Below are 24,874 nucleotides of genomic sequence, written 5' to 3'. Positions count from 1 at the left end.
GAATTGGAGAGGGTGCAGGTCGGGCTGAGGGACTCCTGTCCCTCGCCCTCCTGCACAAATTTCATGCACCAGGCCTCTAGTCCTATATAATAAAAGGCTAATATGCAAATAGACCGAACGGCAGAACAACCAAACAACCAGTCATTATGATGTGTGCTGACCACCAGGGGGTGCATGCGGAACAGAGTGGGAGTTGGCAGCAGGCAGCAGAGCATAGAACATGGCTGGTGTCAGTGGAGCAAGTGAGCAGGGGCACCAGACCAAGGCAGGGTGCCGGTCGCTGTCATTGGGGCGAGCCTCTGATGGTTACTGAAAATTCTTTGCTCCCGCGCACTGCGGTCCAGCCTGGCACTTGTATCTGCTGCTGGCACCAGCCCCGCTCGCACCCACTGCAGGTGCTGATCGCTTGGTGCCGTCAGCAGGTGCGAGCAGTGGCTGCCAGCCCCGATCATCCCTCAGGGCTTCTCCACCTCCCTCTGCTCCTGAGGGGCTATCAGCCACCACTTGCACCCGCTGCCGGCGCCAGCCCCACTCATACCCGCAGCCGGCTCCAATCACCCCTGAGGGCTTCTATACCTCTCCCTGCTCCTGAGGGGCGATTGGAGCAGCAGCTGCCACTCACACCCACTGACAGTGCCGTCCCCACTTGCAACCGCTGCTGGCACTGGCCCCAATTGCTCTGTGCCATCAGCGGGTGCAAACGGGGCTGGCACTATCAGCATGTGGGACCAGCGGTGGCAGGAGCGGGGCTGCCAGCAGACAGGGGACTGGGGGCTGCGGCAGGAGGGGCTGGGCAGGGGCGAGGAGGATGGGCCAAGACCCACCCTTGTGCCCACCACAGCCTCGCAGCCCACAGTTCCTTTCAAGGTGCACGAATTTGTGCACTGGGCCTCTAGTCTATATATATCTATACTAATAAAAGGGTAATATGCTAATTAGGCCAGACATCTTCTGGACAGCCTTCCAGATGTCCTTCCGGAAAAAGCCACGGTGGCAGGGGCCGAGGCAGAGGTAGTTAGGGGTGATCAGGCCGGCAGGGTTGAGCAGTTAGGGACGATCAGGCAGACAGGCAGAGTGGTTAGGGGCAATCAGGCAGGCAGGCAGGTGAGCAGTTAGGAGCCAATGGTCCTGGATTGCGAGATGGATGTCTGACTGCCGGTTCAGGTCCGATCGGGATCAGGCTTAAACCAGCAGTTGGACATCCCCCAAGGGGTCCCGGATTGGAAAGGGTACAGGCTGGGCTGAGGGACCCCCCACCCCCATGCACAAATTTCGTGCACTGGGCCTCTATTATATATAAAAAAGCTTAAGCGACCTTTATGACCAAATGACAGGAACTAACAGTGAACCAGTCGCTATGACATGCACTTACCACCAGGGGGCAGACACTCAACACAGGAGCTACCCCCTGATGGTCAGTGCACTCCCACAGGGAGAGTGCTGCTCAGCCAGAAGCCAGGCTCCTTCCTGGCTGCCTGCCACCTGGTGCACTGCTACATCCCCCGAGGGGTCCCGGATTGCAAGAGGGTGCAGGCCAGTCTGAGGGACCCCCGCCCCCACCCATGCACGAAACCATGCACCGGGCCTCTAGTGTTGTTATAATTTTCTCAAAACTTCACTAACACTTGTTATTATCAATCTTTCCAATTTTGTCAATCTTAGAAGAAAAGTGATGCCATAGTGTGGTTTTATTTTGCAGTTCCCCAAGAACTGAAGTGTCCTATCATTTTCATGTGTTCACTGGCCTTTTGCACATCTTTTTTCTGATAGGTTTGTATCATTTGCCCATATAAAAAAATTACATGTTTTGTTTTCCTTCCTGATACATATCTCTGATTGTGAACTCCTCCAATAGGTGATGGGAAGCCATTTATAAGAATTCCACGTAGGATTCTGGTATGAGGTCTGAAAGTTAAAAAGCTCTCTCTGAAGGCAGTGTGGAATACAGACTGCAGAAAGGAAAGACTAAGAAAAAGAGCTGAGTCCTTGAATTAGAGATAATGGCTGTGGGAATGGAGGAAGAGAAGGCTATTTCACAGGCAAAACTATCAGGACAGCTAATGAATATACGTTTCTGCTTGCTCACAAATGTTATCCTTAAAGGGTAGGTCTGTATCAGTTATAGTGAAAGGGAGAATCCTTGAAGGTAAAATCCATATCTATACCTGGACGTAAATGTGATGTTGGTAATACCATTTGAACTTTGGGGTAGATGGTAATTGTTTATTGTGACTCATGATACTGACTAAATAAGTACTTGGTTCCATCCACTAGGCAAAAGCAAACTGATCATTTGGGAAAAATTAACTTCTGTAGAATTAGGTTTAGTAAAACATGATTATGTTCCTAGAACATGCCTGACATACAGCAGGGACTCAATAAATATTTAACAAATAAATAGAAAATAGTTCCAAAGAGCTGTTTCAAGCAACTAAAAAGAAAACCATTACATTATGTGTATTTGCATACATTCAATAAATACTTAATGAACACCTAACTACATACAAACTATTGTATGTGACATATAAACATAAATGATGCATTATTGGAAAAACTGTAGAAAAATTGTTAATCAACCTTACCTGCTAATATTCTGCACTTTATGCCATGTCAGTTTTGACTCCAATTTTCTGTGTGCAAGAGCAATTACACGGAAGCCCTGTTTAGTGTAATCCTCTAAAACATTTTCAAAATCAACAGGAACTTTAAAAGGAAGAAATAAGTATCACTGTTAGAATTGCTAATAAAAGCCTATACAAATATCAGGATTTTATTCAAATAAAGTTGGCTCCTTACTTGTTTCAGGTTTACAAAGACTGGCAATGACCTCAGGTGCTCCTTTCATGTAGGCATCCATTTTTTTATCCCCTAGCACCCTTGCAACCACACTCATACGTTGCAAAGCAGAAGAAAATGGGAACTGGCGAACAATTCCTATCTCATAAATAGCCTGTATAATTTCAAAAGATGCACGAAGTATTTATTATTCTTTAAGAATTAAAACAAATATACTTAGGTAAAAAAGTAAACATTCTTCACTCACTGGAAGTTCAAACAGCTCCTAAAAGCAAAACAAAAAAAAATAAATAGTACAGATTAAGTCCTTAAGATAAAAAACAACTATGTATCCACAAAACAGCAAGAAACTTCGATTATTTCAAAGTTATGTTTCAAGATTGCTTCTCCTCTGCCTCCCATTTTTAAAAAGTACATCCTTGAATATTTCAAGTATTCTGCTATCCTAAAAATACTAACATATTAAATACTAAAATAAACTGAGGGGACAAATTTAAAAATTCACTTCTCACATATTCTTTTTATTAAATTCTAGGAATACAGTTGCAATTTAAAGGGATTATTCACCACATTATCACAATCACAGGGCACTAAGCTATTCAGTAAATAGGAAGGAAAAGTAACGGTACTGAGAAACATATCTCAGTATTTCACAAAGTATACCTGCAATATCCCAACAATAATTTCCAATAAACATAGTTAAAATATTCATATCTGCATGAGAGTTAAATAACGTGATTTCATCTTCTAGTTATATTTCAAAGTGAGGACTGAATGTTGGCATCAACAGTATAATCCAGCTTAAAGTGATTTCGCACCATTTCCTGGTCTCCTACAGGTGTAGCTTCAGGAAGCAGTTGTTTTGGAGGACGAACCACAGTTGGCATAATTCGATTATGAAGTGCTGTTTCCTCTTCAGTTGCTTCCTCCAGAATCTGAAAGGAAAATATTCAACATATTGCTTTATAAAATTGAATGCACTGATTTCATTTTTAAATAAAACACTATGTCTATTTTTAGTGAAGTTAAAAAAAAATTTGTGTCCAAAAAATAAATGAACACTACTAGATTATTAACATAGATAAAACAAAATATAAACAAAGCTAGTTAAAGTCCTAGCAACTCATGGGAGAGAGGAGGAAGAGGTGAAAAGCAGAATAAAATAATAGGGAAAAAGTTCTCTAATTTTGCTTCTATTATCCAGGGATTCCTTTCTGCTAACAGGAATGTGTTCAAAACTATATGGAGCTCAGATATGTTTAGTAGAATGAATGGATCAAGAACACACTGAGGTCCAAAGATATGAGTTTGTTTGTTTGAACTCTCTAGTTAGGTAGGATACCACTAACCTAACCCTTTAACATTTATTTTAAAAACACTTTCTTTTGGTAAAAAATTCAAATAAGAATTTGTATTGAAAATACACATACATGGCCTGGCCAGGATGGCTCAGTGGTTGAATGTCAACCTATGAACCAGGAAGTCAAGGCTCTGTTTCTAGTGAGGGCACATGCCCAGGGGTGGGCTCGATCTCCAGTGTGGGGCATGCAGGAGGCAGCCGATTAATAATTCTCTCTCATCATTGATGTTTCTCTCTCTCCCCCTCTCCCACCCTCTCTGAAATCAATAAAACACACATATGTAACAAGCTAATTAGACTACAACTGGAAAAAGATGGGCAAGGGAACTATGCCTAATTAGCCAACTTTATACAATTCTAAAACACACTTTAACATCTCCAAAATTGGGAGGCACCTTATAGGGAGTCAATCACACCAACAAACAGCAGTAGTACCAAGTTATGCGAAAACATTCCACTGATTCTTTCTTGTAAGACCAAGCATCAAAGCATCTAAGTCAACAAAACACACTATTACACAAACTTATTTATTTAACCCATTTATTAATATTGTACAAACAAAGCACTAAAACCTACTGAAAATCTATTCAATTGGAGAAATTTTGGAGAACATCAAAATGAATCAGTCCTATTTTGCTTTACAAATAAAGTGGACCTACTTTAAGATATTAAATTTGATGAGAATTGCCCGGCCGGTATGGCTCAGAGGTTGAGCGTCAACCTATGAACCAGGAGGTCACAGTTCAATTCCTGGTCAGGGTATACGCCCGGGTTGTGGGCTCCATCCCAGTGTGGGGCGTGCAGGAGGCAGCCAATCGATGATTCTCTCTCATCTTTGATGTCTCTTTCTCTCCCTCCCTCCTTCTCTGAAATCAATAAAAATATTTAAATAAATAAATAAATGTGACAAGTATTTACTGTGAGCTTTCAGAAGATGGCAAAGCACGTATCTACTCATTCATCTCCTTCCCTTTTGATCAACAAAACACACACACATACACACTAAACCTGTAAAAATAAACGAAAAGGAAAGCAGGGAGAGATTTCCAATAAGGATACAAAAGGCAAAACTGAAACATACTGATGAAGATAGCAATGAAGGAAACAGGATCCCAGAATAAACACAAGAGGACATGCAGGAGAGGTGCAAATATTTCTTATCAGCCGGAATAGCTGAATTAAATTTAAAAAAAAAAATCAAGGAATCATTTCCTAGAAATATGAACTCCTATCTGAGAAGAAGGGCTCTAATGTGAGGGTTAACATTCTAGAATAAAACCCTGCTTATGCAAACACTTGGAGTGTGTGAAGAATTCAACCTGGAGACTAATTCTGCTCCTCTGAAACTCAGGGCACATGCCCAGGCTGCAGGCTCAATCCCCAGCAGGGGGCATGCCAGAGGCAGCCGATCAATGTTTCTCTCTCCCTCTCTCTAAAATCAATAAGAACATATTTTAAAAGTAAAAAATTAAAATTATCAATAGCCAAACATTTAGGAGGAACAAACGCATACTTTTGTGTGTATGTAAGGACACAGAAAGGAGAACATGGGTAAAAAGAACACCGAAGACACATCACTACTCTATCCTTTTTATCTGACCAACAAATTGTGATGCTGAAGATCATCTTACTGACTCAGGCTTACTGCCTCGAGTTGCGGATAGCAGATATCCATTAAACACATAAAGCAGGGGTCTGAGCAAGTTGTCGCTATTAAAGGTATTTAAGTGAGTCAACATAACTAAAACAGACTTTTCTTTTACATAATTACAATGATCTCTCTCCAATGATACACCTTTAGAAATTACATCATTTCTTTCACGGTACAAGATAGACTATCATCAAAACAACCTGCAGAAATAATCCTTCTGCAAGGTAATTTTTACTCTATTTTTCTGAAGTTACTTGTGCTTTAAATATTAAACTTACCCATCCGATGGCTTCAAACATTTTCAAATCAAGTGGATCACCAGAAAGCACTCCTTCAATTTTTGTGAGTGAATGGCAAGTAGCCATACAAGCAACAAACTGAGACTTTACCAACATCTCATTGCAAACATTTTCTTCTGGCAAAAGAAAACTAAATAGATAATGTACTGAATTAGATTCATAAATTCCAAGACTTGAGACAATATTCTAACAATATTCAGGTTTTGTCATTTTAAAAATGGAAATAAAATGTTTGCATTTCTGCATATTTTTAACTATAGTTTAGGAATTCAAAAACATTTCCCTCCATGAAAATTACACATGACTAAAATATGGAATTACCTTAGATTCTGAATAACTAGGACAGACATAACACTGTAGAATACACTAGACACTAAATAATAACTAAAACTCCTGCCTTTGGACATATGGCAGATTAGAATACATAAAAACCCTCTTACAAAAACATGAAATGAATGTGTAAAACATAATCCCTTAAGTGCGAAACTGAGCTCATTAAAAAAAGGGAAATTTTTTAAGTGCCAGAAATAGGAGGAAAGGAAAACAGGAGGGGTATGAACTTGAGCAGATGCTGTGACTACCTGGGAAAGAAGGAAGAAGGGAGGGGGGTCCTCTTAGGGAGCCACCTAACGACTTGAGTTTTAATACCCACACAGGAACAGGAGTCAAAGTCTGGGCCACAGACAAAGTAGGGACTTGAAACTAAGATAGCCTGTGCTCTTCCACAGCTACATCCCAGGAAAACAGTATGCTAGAAAAAACTTCACACACAGACACAAAGGCATAACTAAGAATAAGCTTATCTCTCCCCACCTCATAACCCCTGCCCGAAGTTCAAGACAATACCTAGTATCTATATATGTACTGTACACTAGGCACTGTTCTAGAAACTTTAAATATATTTGACTCATCTCATCCTCACACCATAAGAAGGTGTTTTATTATCCCCATTTCAGAGATGAGAAAACTGAAGCAGAGTGCTTAAGTAACTTGACAAGGTTACCCAGCACATAGGTGATAACAAGGATTCAACCAAAGGTTTCAGGGCCTAAACTTTAAACCACTGCACTACCCACGATGGGATTTGGATTTGAATATATGCCACTGCCTGGTCCGAAAATTCCCAAGTTATGAAAGTAACATTAAAGTTTGTCTGGTCCCACTGATACCACTCTTAGCCATGCTCTTGGCCAAGCAAGGTCAAAGCTCTCTAGAAAAAGAGCTCCCACAACACAGACACAAAAGCAGGAGTCTCATAGGAAAATCCGGCTAAAGTTGAGTTCATAATTTAAAAATGCACCAGGAAACAATTCTCACTAGTCAACAGACACAAAAAAAAGACAGAATTAGAATCCCACAAATTTCAAATAATAGAATGGCAATCTAAAAAATGCAAAAAGGCATTTTAAATTAAAGACTTGGAAAAAGAACAAGACATGTGGGGAGAAGAGGAGAAGCAGATATTGAAAGAACTAAATGAAATTTCTTGCCCAACATATGGTTAGAATTTTCATGTGAAGAGAAAATAAGAATGTGGGAAAAGCCATAATGGAACAGAAAGAAGTTGAACAATTATCATAATTTATGAAAAACATAAGTCCTTAGAATCAATAAGCAAAATGAGTCCTGCACAAATAAAAAGATGGCGGTGAAACAACAAAAATCAAACATAAATATTTTTAAAACAAAGGAGGAAAAATATTATTTAAAGAGACCTGGTAAGACTTCTCAACAGCAATAACAAAAGGAGTCAGGAGAAATGGAATAACACCTTCAAAGTGCTGGGAGAACACAACATTGTGAACTAATGGCACAGAAAGATTGAGAAGTAAAGATGTAGGGAGGTAAAAAGATTGAGAAGATACGCAAAGCAAAATTAGGCAAAAGGAAGCTGATGTGTAACTATATAAAAACATTATATGAAATATAATTTAAGGCAAGATGCATTATTGGGGATAAATAAGTTCCCAAAGTGAGGACAACTTATTTACCAAGGAGATGTAACAACTCTGAAACTGCATGAGCCAAACAATAGTCAATCAAACTATCGCAGGCTTTTGAGAGGCAAAAAGATAATAATAATAACATAAACACAATTGTAGCAGTAAAACTTCTAAGCATCAAAAAGACAGTGAAACAAAGTAAAATAAAGATAGACTGGTATAATATTTTTGCAATGCATAGTACTGAAAAATTACAATCCAGAAAATACAAAGGACTTCAAACAAATTAATAAGATATAGATTAACAACACAACAGAAAAATTAGGCTATAAACTGGCAATACACAGAAGAATGTGAAAATATGCTCAGCTTTCTAAGTAATAAAGAAACTACAAGAAAAGCAACAATAAAATATAATCTCACATCTATCCATTTGGCAAAAATTAGCAGTCTGACAATATCAAGCTTGACAAGGATGTGGAGCAACAGGATCTCTTACCCACTGAGGGAGAGTGAGTTAGCACCACAATCACTTAGAGAGCAATTAGGCAATATCTACTAAGGCTGTAGCCATGTCTGTGCTATATCCATAACCCAGCACTGACATTTTTAGGAAGGAAGTTCACTGAAACTCAACTACATGCTCACTAGGAATTGTGATAAGAACGTTAATTGCAACATTGTTTGTGAAAGTGAAAGGTAAAAGGGAGGGGAAAAAATGAAACTATTCTTTAGAAGAAGTTATTGTGGTTTAATCATATAATGGAATACTAAAAAACAGCTAAGATTATTAGATCTATACAAATCAACATTGAGAAATCTTCAAAACAATGTTAAGCAACAAAACAGCAGCAAAAACACGTACAAGGGTATAATTGTGTATATTTTTTATAGAAATATCTTGTATATAGACAGGAATATATGTAGTGAAAATATTAAAATGTGCAAAGGTAATAATCGAACACAACTTCAGAATGATGATAGCGGTAGGGAAAGGGGTAGATTAAGCTTTAGCAATATCTGCAATATTTTAAATCTTTAAAAAGATCTGAAGCAAAAACTACAAAATGTTAACTGTTTAACCTTCATGGTGGGTATACAAGCTATCTGTTACATTACTTTTTTTCTTTATGTTTGAATTTTTCATATATTAAAATATTTATTAAAAATTAACTAATAAATAATCAAGTGTAGCTAATATTTACCGTGTATTTTCCACTCGTTGAATCCCCCAAAGATCTAAACCATCTTCAGTAAGAGTTCCAGTCTAAAAAAAAGTACACATACAAAGTATGAATAATGCCTCCAAAAACAAAAATCATGAAAACCTCTGCTACATATACACCATGGAGAACTATATACAGCTGTAAACAAACAAATGAAACAGTAAGAGTTCCGTATATTGATAAAGAATAACTTCCAGGACAAATAGTGAAAGTGGGGAAAGGGTGCAGAACACTCTTACGATATGAATCCTCTATTTATAAGAGGGCTTATGCGTACATCTGTGTATTTATAGACTTATATTATTAAAAAAAACACAAAGTAGTGGAACAATGCACCAATTAACCTTTAAATCAAAAGGATGCCTACACGGGAGAACGAGATTAAAGCATAAAAAGGAAGGGAACAAGTTAAATTACATCAGGGGAAGCAATCAACCAAATACAGGATATAAATGACCTGGTTTCTTCAACCAGATGATTGGGAAGAAAAGCAACTGTTACAGATTAATTGTAGCTAATGCAATCATTTGGATTCTGACTTAAAAACAAACTGTAAAATTTTAGGACTTCTTTTTAGAAAAGCAGGGAAATGTGAATATGAACTAGATATTAGATAATACTAAGGAATTGCTAATTTTATTAAGTGTCGTAGACAGTTATTGTAATTTTTTAAAAAACACCTAGAGATACATACTGAGGCATCTGGGTGAAATAATGTCTGACGCTGCCACCTTCAAAACAAGAAACTAGACAAAGATTGACAAAATGCTAATAACTGTCAAAGCTGGGTATTGGGTACATGAGGGTTTATTATACTTAATCTTTTCTCCACTTTACGTCTGCTTAAAAATTTTACTAGTAATATTTCCAAAGAAAAGCATAACTGAAATTTTCTAAACAGATAATTATGAAATTTAGTCTTAGAATGTGATCTCTTTTTTTTAACACAGTATTTGTTAAAAAATATTTTGTCTCCTTTGAGTGGTGAGCACATGATGCAATATACAGATGACGTATTACAGAATTGTACATATTAACCAATGCCACCCCAATAAATTTAATAAAAAGTAAAACGAAAGCAAATGCAAAAAAAATACTTTGTTTCCCATTTTTTTCTTTAATAATGAAGATGCACAAAAATCAAATTCTTATCCTATCAGCTACCCAAGTTTAATTCTCAAAATAAAACTTTTAGGCAAACTAATTTCAGCTGAGAAAAGGAAAACGCTTTGTAAGAGATGAGGTATATTTCACACAGGTACAAAATTTTTTATTTTCACATAAAATAAAAAGATTAGTGACCTTCATTATTTTTAAATATATTCAATAAATCATACAGCGAACACTAAACATACTTAATAGCAATAAAATTCCAGTAAATATATCTGTATGGAGTATATTCTGTTAAAAACATGAAAGATTAGAAGGTCTTTACTACTACTACTACTACTACTACTACTACTACTACTACAAGACATAATTTTGGATATGAATGATTAGACAACTGCAGATTTGGGCAAATAAGCAATATCCAAAATATTAAAAATTGAAAAAATAATTAGAAATATACAAAAATGATACATATGCCAAGTAAGTTGAAAAAAAAAGGACCCTTAAAAAATGTGTGCAAATTGGTTGATAAAAAATATAGAAAACATTAATCTAAGTATTTAAAATCTACAAAGTAACCTTTGATAATGATTATGAGGCCCTGGCTGATAGCTTAGTTGGTTGAAGCATCATCCCAATACGTCGAAGTTGTGGGTTCGATTCCCAATCAGCACACATACATGAGAATTATGAAACTGAACCAACCTTGTCAAAGCAAACAAGATTCAGCTGTCCACATATATTTATCCTTTGGGGACTGATGCAGAAAATACCAATTTTTTTCAGTCTTCTTTGAGCATACACAATACCAGCAGTCATTGCAGCAGGAAGTGCAGGTGGCACAGTGATTGTAATGATATCAAGAGACTCGATAATTATTACTCCAATCTCCACCTATAATTCACAGAAAAATAAGTGTCAGACCCCCCCCTCCCCAATATTTACTAATCTAGTAAGGGTATTTCTTTAGTGAAAAATCTATAAACCATTTTCAATTTTATATATAACAAGTGTGTGTATATAAACACTTCTATTAGCCCTTTATAATCTTTCCCTTAGAAATTCTGTAAAATAGAAAGTTCAATATATTGTCAATGGACTGTGGAATGACAGCTATTTTTAAAGAAAACTCTCCTTTGATAGCTCTACATACTTCACACACTACACATTTTGAAGTTCAACAAACATTTTTCAGATACTGACTCTTCTTACAAGCACTGTACTGTACCAGTCTTTACAGGAGATAGAAAAGAGAAATTTGACAAGGTCCCTCAGCTGTATCTTTAATTAAGTAATAGCAAATAATTTTAATGCTATATATCCCAGAAGTTAAAAAAAGAGAAAATAAAGCTTTTGGGATGTGGTTACCTCTCTTTTTTTAAGTCACAAAAGAGCAAGTGAAAGACCATCTAAACCAAAGCCATTCAAAAAAAACTTCCTGCTATGATGGAAATGTTCTGTATCTGTACTTCCAAATATAGTAGCTACTACTGTCATATGGCTTTCAAAAGTTAATTTAAATTACATTAAAATTTTAGTTCTTCAGCCTCACTAGCCACTTTTCAAATCCTCAGTAGTCACATGTGATAATTAAAACTCAAACCCTGCCCTAGCTGGTTTGGCTCAGTAGATAGAGCATCAGCCTGCGGACTGAAGGGTCCCAGGTTCAATTCCAGCCAAGGGCACATGCCTGGGTTGCGAGCTCGATCCCCAGTGGGGGGCATGCTGGAGGCAGCCAATCAATGATTCTCTCTCATCATTGATGTTTCTAACTCTCTTTCCTTCTCCCTTCCTCTCTGAAATCAATAAATATATATATATAAAAAAAGAAAAAAACTCAAACCCTACTAAGAGTTCCATGTACATACCTCATTTAAAATGCTATTGATAATAGTGTAGATAAACCCAATGGCAGCCACCGCCACAAGACACAGAAGAAACAAGTAGGCATCTCTGTAGAGTTTAAAATCTGTTGGTTTGGGATACAATATGGAACGAACAAGCTGTCCTTTGGAAGTACTAAATCCTTTTAAAAAATTCAAAGAAGAAAATTACTTATATATTTATTAAAAGATGAGAATTATCTCTCAGAAGAGAATATTTATTTATTTATTCATTCATTTATTCATTTATGTATTACTAGAGGCCCAGTGCATGAATTCGTGCACCAGTGGGGTCCCTTGGCCTGGCCTGCGCCCTCTCACAATACAGGACCCTTTGGGGGATGTCGGACGGCCAGTTTCGGCCTGATCCCCGCAGGCCAGGCCAAGGGACCCCACTGGTGCACGAATCGTGCACCGGGCCTGCAGTATGCATATAAGATCTTTGGTTAATCTCTTCCCATCCTCCCCTCACCTCCCTTCCCTCTGAGATTCATCAGTTTGTTCCATGTTTCCATGCCTGTGCATTGAGCATCTGCCCCCTGGTGGTCAGTGCATGTCATAGCTACTAGTCGAACAGTCACTTAGGCTTTTATATATAGACTAGAGGCCCAGTGCACAAAAATTTGTGCACTGGTGGGGAAGGGGGGGTGTCCCTCAGCCCCACTTGTGCCCTCTCACAGTCTGGGACCCCTCGGGAGATAACGACCTGCTGGCTTAGGCCTGCTACCCAGTGGCAGAGGGCAGGCCCAATCCCTAGGTGCAGCCCCTGGTCGGGCTCAGAGCAGGGCCAATTGGGGAGTTGGGGCACCGCCCCCTGTCATGCACAGAGCAGGGTGGATCAGGAGGTTGCAATGCCACCCTCAGTCACGCTCAGGTTAGGGCCGATTGGGGGGTTGGGGCGCAGCCCCCTGTCACACTCAGGGCAGGGCCGATGGGGAGGTTGCGGTGCCACCCCCTGTCACGCACAGAGCAGGGCGGATCAGGGGGTTGTGGTGCCACCCCTGTCACATACAGAGCCAGCCAATCAGGGGGTTGGGCACTGCCCCCTGTCACACACAGAGCAGGGCCCATCAGGGGGGTTGGGGCTCCATACCCTGTCACACACAGAGCAGGGCCGATCAGGGGGTTGGGGAGCTCCCCCCTGTCACACACAGAGCAGGGCCAATCAGGGGGTTGGGGAGCTCTCCCCTGTCATGCACAGAGCAGGGCCGATCAGGAGGTTGTGATGCCACCCTCAGTCACACTTAGGGTAGGGCCAATTGGGGGGTTGGGGCGCCGCTCCCTGTCACACTCAAGGCATGGTCGATGGGGAGTTTGGGGCGCTGCCCCGTCACACACAGAGCAGGGCCGATCAGGGGGTTGGGGCACTACCCCCCGTCACACTCAGGGCAGGGCCGATGGGGAGGTTGCGGCTCCACCCTGTCACACACAGAGCAGGGCCGATCAGGGGGTTGGGGCACTACCCCCTGTCACACTCAGGGCAGGGCCGATGGGGAGGTTGCGGCTCCAACCTGTCACACACAGAGCAGGGCCGATCAGGGGGTTGGGGAGCTCCCCCCTTCAGGCACAGAGCAGGGCTGATCAGGGGGTTGGGGCGCCTTCCCCTGTCATGAACAGAGCAGGGCGGATAGGGAGGTTGTAGCCCTACCCCCTGTCACACACAGAGCCGCAGGGCGATCAGGGGGTTTGGGCGCTGCCCCCTGTCACGCTGCTCCAGGGGCCAGGAGGCCTCACGGCTCCACTGATCCCGGTGCTGGGAGGCATATTACCCTTTTACTATATAGTATAGAGGCCTGGTGCACGGGTGGGGGCCGGCTGGTTTGCCCTGAAGGGTGTCCTGGATCAGGGTGGGGGTCCCACTTGGGTGCCTGGCCAGCCTGGATGAGGTGATGATGGCTGTTTGCATCTGGTCACACACCCTTCAGGGTGGGGGTCCCCACTGGGGTGCCTGGCCAGTCTGGGTGAGGGGCTGAGGGCCATTTTCAGGCTGGCGGGTGACTGAAGCTCCCAACCGCTCCTTTTATCCTTTTATTTATTTATTTATTTTTTATTCTTGGATTTATGGCTGTCACTGGAGCTGAGAGCTGGCTTTAGCTGTGAGACCTCGCTGCTGAAAGCAGGTTTCTGGCTTTGTTTACTTTCTGTATTTGAAAGTTTGTTGCGACTCCAGCTCTGAGATCCCGGCTGACTGAAAACAGGTTTCTGGGGTTTTGTTTAGCTTCTATATTTGTAACAATGTTTCTTAGCACCTCAGAGCCCAGCAGCGGCAGGCGGGGAATGTTGGAGTCCTCCGTCACTGAAACAAGGAAGCCTCCTGTTTGTGTCAGTAGCCTGGCTGCCGGCTGCCATCTTGGCTGGCAGTTAATTTGCATATCGCCCTGATTAGCCAATGGGAAGGGTAGTGGACGTACGGCTAATTACCATGTTTCTCTTTTATTAGATAGGATAGATATATTGGTTTCGGGTGTATAGCTTAGTGGTTAGACAATCATATAATTTACATAGTGTTCTCCTCAATATTTCCAGTACCCCAAGTGGCATCATACATAGTTATCACAATATTCAAAACAGAATCTCTTTTTAAACATTCAGTAGATGTCAAATATGCAAGAAGAGATATGGTCTTACCTGTTCTAACTACTATGGCCTTGACAAGCTCTCCAGTATAGAAGCGAGTTTGAATAACAGTAGTCCCACAAAACAGAGTGTGTCGTTTATGTATTTCTGGACTATATAATTCATCTCCCATTCCTTTTATGTCCACTGAAGGATTTGGCAAATTCGTCTTTGTCACTGGAACACTTTCTCCTTAAAAACAAAAATCATAAGTTAAAGCATAGAAATCAGTGGCAAACACATACAACTTGAAGTGTTAAGTAACCTAAATGTTATCATACTGTTTACAATTGCTACTAGAGTTCTCATAATGGATAACATAACTTACTAAATTCGTTTTTTGGCTACCTATTTCCTTAAGCCAATATATCAAATCTTGTCTCCCACAATAATTCCTGAAGTGATCTGATTCAAAGATAATGATTTTTAAATGATTATGTCAAGTTTCAAATAAGGAGACCAGGTAAGAGTTGCCTTAGCCCCAGCAGCTGTTCTCTTATCCCTACGAACTGAACTGGAAAGTGCTCTGCAGCCTCCAGCACACAGAGATGTGAAGACCTATTCCTAACCCCCAGACAGAAACACACACACACGCGCGCGTGTGTGTGTGTTTCTGCGCACATCTGGAGAAAGGAGATAATAATACGTAGTACGGTAGTTCTCTCAAACAATTAACAAACAAATTCTTTTTAACACTGAAATTTAATTCTGTGTAGCATCCACAATTCTCGCTTCAAGCCAACAAGCATGTGGGGATATTTATGTGTGAGTGTGTTTTAAGAAAAGATTCTTAAGTTTGAAAACATTATATAGGAATCACTTTCTTGCCAGACTGACTATGACAATAAAAAAATTCATATGACAAAAGAGATATAGCGCTCTATCTTCAGATTGTGAATTTCCAAAAAAAAATCATTTTGAAGTCTACTTCTCCCCAACTTTAAGAAAAATACAATGTTTAGTCCCACTGTTTACACATCAAATAAGGAAGCAAATACACTGCATTCTCTGTAGGCAAGGGCTTCTTTTTTCTTCCCTTACTATAAAACATTTCCACAAATCAAAAAGAGTAAACAGGAGCATGCCAAGAAATACAGTGATGACGAGCATGGTGACTTAGTATCACAGCTGAGTATAATGCAGAATTTGGTACCCTCAGAATAAAAATAAAAAACAAAAAATTACTTTCAATATCCATGACATTCATAACATTCATAAAGAAAAGATAAACAGCACAGCTAATTTTGAAACAGATTCATCAGCAACCACTTAATCTACTCTCATAAACAAATCATCTGATTTTTCCTCATTTCATTTAGTTTACCTGTTAACATGCTTTCATTTACAATGCAAGTACCATTAATAAGTACTGCATCACAAGGCATGATAGTCCCATTTAATGGAATGACCATAACATCTCCCGGCACAAGTTCTGTAGAAAAGATCTCTTCTTTTTCTGGATTTAAAGAAAGGAAAAAGAAAAAAAGTGGGAAAAAAATATTCTTTAACTTAGAATAAACATAAGCAAACAAAAGGTCATCTGATCTCAATGAGATGTCAAATATAATGGAGTTAACAGAAAAATTCCAATAAACAAAATGTTTCAACAAAGAAAATGATTATTCCTTAGGCCAGTGGTCGGCAAACTGCGGCTCCGCAAACTGCGGCTCGCGAGCCACATGCGGCTCTTTGGCCCCTTGAGTGTGGCTCTTCCACAAAATACCGACTTCTGCACATGGGCCACGAAGTTTCAATCGCACTGTACGTATGCACCCGCACGTGGTATTTTGTGGTATTTTGTGGAAGAGCCATACTCAAGGGGCCAAAGAGCCGCATGTGGTTCGAGAGCCGCAGTTTGCCGACCACAGCCTTAGGCTAACACAGCATGGTGTTTAATGTCTGCTAGTTTGTCCCAACAAGAAACTAACTGTGCACAGGTAATGCCAAGTCTTCTCTGACCAAACAAGGTGGGTGGGCTCCAACATTCATTACAACACTTAAGGATCAATTTTAGCTAATACCCCATTTAGAAAATAGTAAGTCCTATTGAGATCCCCTGCAATGGGTAAACATACTCGGATTTCCATAATCCCTTGAAAATGGAAGCATTGAAAATTTTAGCTACTCTTTCTTTTTTTTTGGTTGCCTCTTATTAAAACTTTATTGTTAATATTATTACATTTGTTCCTCTCCCCCCCCCCCATAGCTCCCCTCCACCTGGTTCCCACCCCACTCTCTGCCCTTACCACCCCAATCCTTACCCATAGGACATTGGGTGTACAATTTTTGTCCAGTCTCCTTCCGCACCCCCCATACACTTTTCCCCCTGAGAATTGTCAGTCCACTCCCTTTCTGTGCCCCTGATTCTATTATATTCACCAGTTTATTCTGTTCATCAGATTTTTTATTCACTTGATTTTTAGATTCACTTGTTGATAGATATTTGTTGTTCATAATTTTTATCTTTACCTTTTTCCTCTTCTTCCTCTTCTTCAAAAATACCTTTCAGCATTTCATATAATACTGGTTTGGTGGTGATGAACTCCTTTAGCTTTTTCTTATCTGTGAAGCTCTTTATCTGACCTTCAATTCTGAATGATAGCTTTGCTGGATAAAGTAATCTTGGTTGTAGGTTCTTGCTATTCATCACTTTGAATATTTCTTGCCACTCCCATATGGCCTGCACAGTTTCTGCTGAGAAATCAGCTGACAATCCTACGGGTACTCCCTTGTAGGTAACTAACTGTTTTTCTCTTGCTGCTTTTAAGATTCTCTCTTTGTCTTTTGCCCTTGGCATTTTAATTATGATGTGTCTTGGTGTGGTCCTCTTTGAATTCCTTTTGTTTGGGGTTCTCTGCACTTCCTGGATTTTTAAGTCTGTTTCTTTCACCAGGTAGGGGAAGTTTTCTGTCATTATTTCTTCAAATAGGTTTTCAATATCTTGCTCTCTCTCTTCTTCTGGTACCCCCCTAATTCAGATGTTGGTACGCTTGAAGTTGTCCCAGAGGCTCCTTACACTATCTTCATATTTTTGGATTCGTTTTTCTTTTTTCTTTTCTGGTTGGGTGTTTTTTACTTCTTCGTATTTCAAATCTTTGATTTGATTCTTGTGATACTCTAGTCTATTGTTGGATCTCTGTATAATATTCTTTATTTCAGTCAGTGTATGCTTAATTTCTAGTTGGTCCTTTTTCATATCCTCGAGGATCTCACTAGATTTCTTGAGGGTCTCACTAAATTTATTGGCGGTTTCTAGAAAATTCTTGAAAAATCTTGTAACCGTGGTTTTGAACTCTATATCCAGTAGTTGGCTTTCCTCCATTTCTGTCATTTGTGACCTGTTTCTTTATCTCCATATTTTGGCTGCTTCCCTGTGTTGATAGAGTGGCTTTGTGTACTAGGTGTCCTATAGGGCTCAGTGACTCAGCCTCACCAATTACCTGAGGTGGACACTCTTGGTGCACCCCTTTGTGGGCTGTGTGCACAGTCTTGTTGTAGTTAAGCCTTAATTGTTGTTGGTTTCACTGGGATGAATTGACCTCCAGGCCAATTGGCTATGAGAATCAGCTGTGTCTACTATGGGAGAACTTCTGTGCTGGAGACACCCTTATGGGGCAAGACTTGCTTCAGTGGGGCTTTGGTGCTTACTGAGTCTGCCCCCTGAGTGTGTCCCTTTTGGATCTGAGGAGTTGTAATCTGGATGGTCCCACTCTGACCACTGGGTACACTGGCACTTGGATCTCGAAGGAGGTGCTAATTTAGCCTCTGCCTGAGGCTACCCAGCAGGAGCTATGGAGAGATCTGCAGATTCCTCTTCTTTATTTGAGATTTAGAGGTGCCCAGATGAGGCCCAGCTGTGAAGCAATGCAAGCTGCTGTGGGGCCTTGGGCCTTCTTTTGGATGTTCTAGGTCTCTCTGACCCAGCTGCAGTTTATTAGGTAATTTTAGATTGCAGAGGGCCAGGCCATTCATATGCAAAAGCCTCTGTGCACAGCGTGAGTGGGGCAGGGTCTCAGAGAATCAACAGGGCAGAGCAAACAGCTATGGCTGATCCTCGGCCCTGCCCTAAGGGCCCCGGGTCTCAGTGTCCCGTGGTAATCGCTGCAAAGCACCTCTGAGAGAAAGCCGCCCTCAAGTTTCTCCCCGTATGAGTCTGGTTCCCAGAGACTCGTCGGGAACTGGAGTTCAGAGCCGTCGGGAGCTTGCGTCTCCCTCCCGATTGAAAAAGACAGCCGTGTCCTCAGTTGCCAGCCTTTTCCGCGTGCGCCTCCGTACCTCTGCACTTTACTTCCACACTTCCTCTGAGTCTCAGTGTGCTTTTCTCTTTCCTTCTAATTGTAGAATTTCCACTCAGCCAGCCTTCCTGTGGTTCTAGATGATGTCCGTTTTGTCTTTTAGTTGTAATTCTGAAGCGGTTGTGTGAGGCAGCAATTTCAGGTGTTTACCCATGCCGCCATCTTGGTTCCTCCCCCTACTTTCTCTTTTAACAGCATTTTTTACAGCATTCTTCTTCTTGTTGCCACTTTTTATAACCTAGAAAGTCTCACTGTGTACTCACTACTCCTAAAATAGTCCTAATATTTTAGACATTATTTTAAATGAATTTATAAAATAAATATTGTGATATAGTATCCATTTCACTATTTCCTTAGAAATGTGTATACTATGTTCAAGTTAGCTAAAGACTTTATAAAAAATCTTCCCACGTAAAAGGTTTTTCTTTCCGATTGTCTTATATAGGGTTTCCCCAAAAAATGTATACATACTTTAGCAGCTGATAGCTGCAGATTCAATTTCATTTTGAAAATGAAAGGTATTTTAATAAACACTGCCTTTATAGTGTGTATACATTTTTTTTGAGACACCCTGTATTTGGACATTCTCCCTCTCTCTCTCTTTTTCCCACCTAGGTTTAATACTATGCTCAGAAGACAGTTGCATTAGTTTGTAAACAAAAATGTGTAAGAAAACTATTTTTTGTGACAGTGTGTAGGACACTCTTTCCTTCATAAAACACACACACACACACACACACACACACAAAAAAAAAAAAACAACAACAACAACAAAGAACTAGTTTACTAAGCTATGAGGAAAAAACTTTTAAAGGATTCTAATAATATTTAGTACATAGATACAATAATCTTCAGTTTTAAGCAAGATACCTATTTTTAAAACTCTTAAAGCTGTTAAAACCACTTGAAATTCAACTCCTCTTAGGTCTACCAGGAAATAAAATATCAATGATCTGATAGACTATACAAAGGGGATAGGACGATACAAGTTGAATGGTACATATGTCCTAGCATCCCAATTATCTCCAGCAGCAGCAGAGAAGGAAGAGGAGGAGCACCAATAATCTGACACATCTAACATTGCAGGTAGGGGAGAGAGAGATACTCCCAGCTAAAATAGCAAGTGACCAGGAAGCACAGGGAAGGAGTAACCTGCTAGGCCAAACTGTTTACACTTGGATGAGGTATACTGAGCCAAGAAAATGGAGATTGATTTGGTGTTCCTCACAAATCTAAGCAGCTATGGTCCCCAAGGCCCATGATGCTGTGCTACCTCCCCCGTATCTCCTTTACCTCTTCAATATCTCAGCAAACTAACATGTCCAAAACATTACCCTTCCCTATGATTCTGCTTCTCCTTCTATTTAATTAAACTATGTTAATTAAACATCCATCCCCCAGCCTGACACCACTCTACCACCTTGCATCCAATGAATCGTAAAATCCTGTTCCATGGCCCTACAAATAGCTTTCAAACCCACGTCATTTCTCTCCATTTCCACAACCTTCAACTTGATCCATTTCATGCCTTCAGTATTACTCCCCTCTAAACTAGTGTGAACATGGCAGCCAGAATAATTTTTTTTAGAAAGGCTAATAATTATCAGATCACTCCCCTGTTGAAAACCTTTCAATGGCTGTCCATTGCATTTTGGAATAAGTCAAAATTCTTCAACATACCTTAGAAGGCTGTACATCACCAACTTTCTACATCTGCCACACTGAATTTCTTCCAGTTATTACAGTGACCAAACTCCAGGCCTTTGGGCACTTAGAACCCTCTTCTTCTCCCTCTCTCATTCCCACCATACTATCTTCTCACCTACCTCTTATCTAATTCAACCACTTAAAAAATACTTTTTTAAAGAAGCCATCCCTGACATCTACAGTAAATGAGCTCTAATATCTAATACACTCCCTGCATTTGTCACACTTTATTTTCACAATTTATCATCTGTCTTTCCAATTAGTATGAAGTTCAGTGACACAATGACTACGTCCTTCTTGATAATCACTGCATCCCCAGAGCCTAGTATAGTAGCTGTTACATTGTAGAAAAAGAAAAAAACAATTTCATATAAATGAATTAATACAATACAAACTCAGAGATGAGTACAAATTCACACATACATTATTTCTTAAGAAATAAATGTATATATAACACATGGGCTTGTTTCATATATTAGTGCTTAATGGAAATCATTTTTGGATTATTTTGTCAAGAGTCACCTGAAGTACTTACCTTCATTTACTCTGCAAACTGAAACTCTCACAGTACTGTGAGCTGCCACCATGTCATGCAACATAATATATTGCTGAAATAAGAAAAATAAATAAAAAATAAAAACTAGCTAATATAAAACCACTCTTCAATGTATTAAAAAGTAAGGGTACTATAAAATAAAGTTAATAAAATAAATGCTTATCACTCTGCCCTTAAAAATGTCAAGACTAAAAGATTTAAAAAACTATACGATGTTTTAGCTAAAGACAAAATAAGAAGCACTTGATCCCTGAAAACACTAGAACCAGCCTATGATAAACAACAATAGACCCCTGCTATGGCCTCTAAGTGGTCAAGTAATAAACTGACTCTAAAAAACATCTGCCTTCCCTACCTCAAAAAAAGGGACATATTCATAACTAAAAGAAAATCTGTATTGAGTATTACTTTGTATCAAGCACTATTCTATGCACCTTACAAAATATAAATACAGTTGTGAAAACAATAATAAATTGAACTTACCTTTTTAATGGAATATAGAGAACTTAAAATTGATACTACAGACATAATCACAATGGCTAGAGCATAGTAATAGTATTCATCAGTGCACCACAGTATAACACTGAACAGCTGGAAAATGTAAAATGGGTTGAGAACCTAAAAAAAAACACAAAATTTTTAAGTCAAAGTGAATAAAATGCTTATAACCATACATATTTTCCATCTTTTTATTTAAGAAGCAACCAACAAGATACTATAGGATACTAGGTGTACCAGTTAATAATGTGGATTTTTTTTTCAATAGATGGTGTTACACATATGTTGATATATATGCAATTTGATATGTATGCTATTTTGTTGTATTGATAACAAGCTTCAAAAGTTATGTCAAATTTGCTGAAGGTGTTAACATCATAGATATTTTTACACTTAAAAATGTCGAATTTCATGCCAAAAAAGAGCATTTGCGGCAAGTTTTAATTCATTACTTTATTTTGAAGAAAAAGTTACCGTATACTTCAAGAAGCTTATGGTGAACATGTTCCACCTCAACATACTTGTGAACGGCGGTTTAAACACTTTAAAAGTGATGATTTCGATGTGAAAGACAAAGAACATCCAGGTCAACCGAAAAAGTTTGAAGACCAACAATTACAAGCATTATTGGATGACTAGAGGCCCAGTGCACGAAATTCGTGCACTGGAAGGGTATCCCTCAGTCCAGCCTGCACCCTCTCCAATCTGGGACCCCTCAGGGAATGTCCGACTGCCAGTTTAGGCCCGATCCCACAGGCCTAAACTGGCAGTCGGACATCCCTCTCACAATCCGGGACTGCTGATTCCTAACCACTCACCTGCCTGCCTGCCTGCCCCCTAACCACTACCCAGCCAGCCTGATTGACACCTAACTGCTCCCCTGATGGCCCGATTGCCCCCAACTGCCCTCCCCTGCCGGCCTTCTTCTGACAACCTGGGGGCGGCCATCATGTGATGACACAAGGGCGTGAGGGTCAATTTGCATATTACCTCTTTATTATATAGGAAGATGCATGTCAAACTCAAAAACAACTTGCAGAAAGGTTAAATGTTGCTCAGCAAACAATTTCTGATCCTTTAAAAGCAATGGGAAAGATTTTAAAGGAAGGAAAATGGGTGCCACATCAACTGAACAAAAGATAAATGGAAAACCGAAAAGTCATCAGTAAAATGTTGCTTCAATGGCACGAAAGTCTTTTTTGCATCAGATTGTGACTGGCGATGAAAAGTGGATTTATTTTTGAGAATCCCAAATGCACAAAATCATGGGTTGATCCAGGTCAACCATCAACATTGACTGCAAGGCCAAATCGCTTCGGAAAGAAGACAATGCTCTGCGTTTGGTGAAATCAGAAAGGTGTGGTATGTTATGAGCTTCTAAAACCAGATGAAATTGTTAATACTGATTGCTACCAACAACAAATAATCAATTTGAAACATGCTTTGATTGTGAAATGACCAGAATGGGCCAGAAGACACGGCAAAGTAATTTTGCTTCATGATGACACACCATCACACACTTCAAAACCAGTTAAAGACACGTTAAAAGATCTTGCCTGGGAAATATTAAACCACCCACCATATTCACCAGACCTTGCTCCTTCAGATTACAACTTGTTCTGATCAATGCACACACACTTTCTGAGCAGCACTTCAAAACGTATGAAGAAGTGGAAAATTGGGTCACTGAATGGTTTGCCTCAAAACAAGAAAATTTCTATTGGGATGGTATCCACAAATTACCTGAAAAATGGGGGAAATGTGTAGCTAGTGATGGACATTACTTTGAATAAAGCACTTCTGATGTTTCTCTTGAAATTATCATGTTTTCTTTGATTACAAAATCCACCATTATTAACCGGTACACGTAGTAAGCTCTATGGTACCCTTGGGCAATATGTACTACCCCAATGTCGTAAAACTGATGGTTCTGTACTTTTCAAGGCACTTCTCATAAATAGTCCCATTTTACTTCCAAATTATAAAGAGCCACAATTTAAATAATAAGAAGACATTCTTAGTTTTCTGTTTTCTAACTTTTATTTAGATAATCAGAATGAGATTATCAGAAAGGACTTGCTCCACTTTTGTAAGTAAAGAAGCAGCAAAGAGAAAGATTTTCTGGTGATCAAAGCTAGTTACTGATGGAACCATACTACAAACCAGACTTTCTAATTCCTAATCATTATACTTTGGTATGTTCTAAAGCAACGTCATATAGTCACTCTCAGCAACTGATGAAAATAATCTTTTATTTCTACTAAAAGTATTCACTCAATACAGCTAACTGTATTGAGCAAAAAATTAAATCTTTAGCAAAACATTAAAAGACAGATTGGAGAGTCTAACTGCTAGGCAATATCTTATTCCCTTCCTTTATATGAACAACCTTTATTCATACCTCTTATATAGCAATTACCACTCATCAGTCACTACAGTAACTACTGACATGTTTTCTTCCCAGGTTAAAGTGCAAACTTCTCAATATGAACATCAGGTCATGTTTTATATTCCAAACTTCTGGTACAATGTCTAGTTTCTGCCAGAAGCTAATTCCAGCATGACATAAATGCAAGAAGTTTCATCAAAAGGTTGATGGAACTTAGGGATTCAGCAGGGCTGAATCTGCTGGAGATGGCTAAGGGCATTTCCCCACACCTAAAGATTTGCATAGGTGATTGCTTGCTGCCAGACAGCTGAGGGCATTTCAATTTACATTATTGCATCCTACTGGCCAAACACCTGAACAGCTGAAGGCAGTTACCCCAATCTGACAATGGATTCCGTATGTATATCTACCTTGCCTTAGGACAAATTGTGTTAATAAAGAGCAAGGGGTCCGGAGATTCAGGAGAACTTGGTTCCTTTAACTAAGTCTTCTCTGGCTCCCCAAAATGCCTTCCAAAATTATGTTTCATCTCTAGGCTCTTTAAT

General features: G+C 39.7%; 1 protein-coding gene across 12 annotated transcripts in view; it reads right to left on the bottom strand.

Annotated features, from left to right (window-relative positions):
• Positions 1-24,874, bottom strand: part of ATP13A3 (ATPase 13A3) — a 108,315-nt gene that overhangs the window by 40,335 nt on the left and 43,106 nt on the right. For all 12 annotated transcript variants that reach the window (XR_004974422.1, XR_004974421.1, XR_004974424.1 and 9 more), the window contains 12 exons: positions 21,926-22,060; positions 21,422-21,494; positions 16,209-16,340; positions 14,897-15,076; positions 12,254-12,411; positions 11,091-11,279; positions 9,255-9,316; positions 6,086-6,236; positions 3,615-3,731; positions 3,044-3,061; positions 2,797-2,950; positions 2,583-2,703 (listed from right to left, as the gene is read on the bottom strand). Coding sequence is in view for 8 of the 12 variants with exons in the window: in XM_036352759.1 (XP_036208652.1) it covers positions 2,583-2,703; positions 2,797-2,950; positions 3,044-3,061; positions 3,615-3,731; positions 6,086-6,236; positions 9,255-9,316; positions 11,091-11,279; positions 12,254-12,411; positions 14,897-15,076; positions 16,209-16,340; positions 21,422-21,494; positions 21,926-22,060 (1,490 nt within the window). In the remaining 4 variants the exon portion in view is untranslated. The remainder of the gene's footprint in view (positions 1-2,582; positions 2,704-2,796; positions 2,951-3,043; positions 3,062-3,614; positions 3,732-6,085; positions 6,237-9,254; positions 9,317-11,090; positions 11,280-12,253; positions 12,412-14,896; positions 15,077-16,208; positions 16,341-21,421; positions 21,495-21,925; positions 22,061-24,874) is intronic.

Source organism: Myotis myotis, unplaced genomic scaffold (genome assembly GCF_014108235.1).
Source record: "Myotis myotis isolate mMyoMyo1 unplaced genomic scaffold, mMyoMyo1.p scaffold_m19_p_2, whole genome shotgun sequence".
Lineage (NCBI taxonomy): Eukaryota > Metazoa > Chordata > Mammalia > Chiroptera > Vespertilionidae > Myotis > Myotis myotis.
The sequence above is the reverse complement of the archived record's forward strand: the minus strand, read 5'-3'. Positions and strand labels throughout refer to the sequence as shown.